General features: G+C 31.7%; 1 protein-coding gene across 1 annotated transcript; it reads left to right on the top strand.

The window, feature by feature from the left end:
* Window positions 1-304: 304 nt before the first annotated feature.
* LOC133532293 (uncharacterized) lies at window positions 305-1,262 on the top strand. The gene is made up of 2 exons (XM_061870898.1): window positions 305-408; window positions 877-1,262. The coding sequence occupies exons 1-2, from the start codon at window positions 358-360 to the stop codon at window positions 1,174-1,176; spliced, it is 351 nt and encodes a 116-aa protein (XP_061726882.1). The 5' UTR covers window positions 305-357; the 3' UTR covers window positions 1,177-1,262.
* The last annotated feature ends 1,313 nt before the right edge of the window (window positions 1,263-2,575 follow it).

Here is a 2,575-nt window from a genome sequence, read left to right as displayed (position 1 = left end):
GTACCTATAATGTGTAAGTATTTGGCGCACATCGCTAATGAACTGACATACACCTTTCGAAAAGACGTCTTGAACGTCAGTTTTAGTTGAGTTGCATTTTTTTATCAAAGGGAATACGTCTCCGCTTATCGTAAAGTTTTGACCGCAGCCTTACCAACATCCAATGATTCTCATTTGCAACCAATATAATTCTATAATTTTAATTGGTATATATTCAGTTTCATAATGAAAATTGATAATTATTTCCAACGTTTGCTCAAAATTGCGTAAGTAATTTCACAGAGAACTAAAACAGTGATAACACATGAATTGTATAAAAGTTAATGTTTCAATATTATTCGTCAATCCTTCTTAAAAATGTGTCGGTTGACGGTGGTATTTCTGTGCTTCCAAGCATTTTTATTGAATGTAAGTAGGACAAGTTAGAAATACATCTAGATTTTAATTGTTTTAGCCTCTTATTTTATTGCATAGATAATTAGCCATTATCAACCATTAAGTGAAAATAAAAAATAAATTAAGACTTAATTACTTTAAATATTTATTCATTCGTACAAAGTGCTTGGATTTAATCAATTAAGTGTAAATTAATAAAAAAGCTACCATAGGTACATAAATTGTTTTTAAATTACTGCAATTTTGTCTATTTAAATATTTAACAATAATTTTACACTAGTTATTATTTATTTGGTTATATAGGCTATATATAAGAAAAAACATTTTATGTTCCTCTTAATTTTAATAACACGCTTTTCTTCAACATCAACCTTTAAGTAGTAATAAGTCAACCATTAAGTAGACAAAATCGATGAATAAATTTACCTATGATGGATCACAGTACTATTAGTTGTCTAATTTACATATTTTATTTTCCAGCAAGCCCTCGCCGGCCCTATGCTGCAGCTAGGCAACAACCTCCTCCTACCCGGCAACCTTCAAGTATCCGGCAACCAGCCCTGCCTCACCAACAACGTAATAATCGAACCTTGCAGCCAAGTGGTCACCGAAGTCGTTCCCTCTCTCCAATGCGGCGATGTCTCTGTAACCGGTGACTTGCCTATTGGTGGAACCATTAGGGTAACAGGTTGCTTCCCTGTTTACGGAGTGGTTGCCGTTGACGGAGCGGTTCCCTCGGCCGGAACGGGTTACGTCAACCATGCGTGCGGTTGCTCATAAGTTTAATAAATGATTCGTTTTGTATTGTAATTTATTTCTGTTGTAATTTATAAACCTTGATAATAAAACGTTGTGAAAATGTGTCAGAGGCAAATATTATTGTGGAGTTGTGGAAATTGTGTTACCAAAGCAATGTTTAACATGCTACGAATGATAAGTCATCGTTTTAAATAATCTAAACATCGGTCTATACACAATTTACTGACATAACTAAGCAGATATTATTAAGGAAAACAAATTATACAGTGTGTAAAATCCAATAGGTACGGGTGATAATATATAATTACCAGATATAGAATTTATCCGTGTAATCATTAATTAAGAAGTTTTTTTAAGTTACACTTAATTTTGAATATTTACCGAGCAGCAATATACTGCAAACATAACGAAACATAACATGTCATTACAAGATACGAGCTTTTTATAGTAACTGCCAACAAGCGTTGACACTGACAGTTACTTTAAAAAGCTCGTATCTCGAAACTTGTGTTACTTTGTATTGCGGACAAAATTATTTTGTGTGGTTAATATTTTTATTGCATTTCTAAGTAAAAATGATCTCAATATACTTCTTAAGTCATAATGATAACAACCGTTTAAATATTAGCTCGTATTGAATTTACACACTCTATAGCACGTTTCGTTAAATTAAATTAAAATTATTTATTTCAAGTACCATAATGACTCATAATTACATAATTAAAGTAGTACATTAAACAAACACCATTAAAATTTAAGTAATAGGCAACCGTGGTTAACAATTGACAACCGTCATTTATTTCTCAAGCCAACAATTAACAACGAAAGTCAACAAGTTGTGCGTTAAGTCAACAATTAACTATAATGAATTAATTTAAAAACACGATAGTTGAAATACCTACTACTTAGTATACATTAGGTACTATCATATCAAAATAACGATATATACCGTGGGCCAATTGAACCCGACAGATGTTAACCACGCATTCAAAAGGAGCAAAAAATATTATATGAGTTTTGGCCAAATATGCCAGAAAATATTTTTTCTTCCGAAAATAGTTTTGCATTTTCTGCACACCACACGTCATATATTTTTACACCTTGGTGAAAAAAAATCATTACAACGAATAAGTAAAGTTTATATTTTTATTTACAGATGAAAATTGCGAGACACTTTAATTTCTGTCAATAGGTATGCCTAAACTAAGTCACAGCTAAAAAAAGGCGTTTTTCACTAAGTTATAGCAGAAACAAATTTTCACAAATTATCACCTCTTAAACAAGATCAATATTAGGAAACTTTGTATGACATTTTAGCCTCTAAATCAAGAATACACCTTTAAAATCTGTCGGGTTTAATTGGCCCACGGTCAAACAAATATCAAACATTTATTCAGCAAACTCCACAGGACTTTTAAGT

The sequence above is a fragment of the Cydia pomonella genome, chromosome 26 (assembly GCF_033807575.1).
Source record: "Cydia pomonella isolate Wapato2018A chromosome 26, ilCydPomo1, whole genome shotgun sequence".
Classification (NCBI taxonomy): Eukaryota; Metazoa; Arthropoda; class Insecta; order Lepidoptera; family Tortricidae; genus Cydia; species Cydia pomonella.
The sequence above is the reverse complement of the archived record's forward strand: the minus strand, read 5'-3'. Positions and strand labels throughout refer to the sequence as shown.

Coding starts and splice junctions, on each gene's coding strand:
- LOC133532293 (XM_061870898.1), top strand. CDS start 358: ATGTGTCGGTTGACGGTGGTATTTCTGTGCTTCCAAGCATTTTTATTG. Junction 409..876: donor TCCAAGCATTTTTATTGAAT/GTAAGTAGGACA, acceptor TTTATTTTCCAG/CAAGCCCTCGCCGGCCCTAT.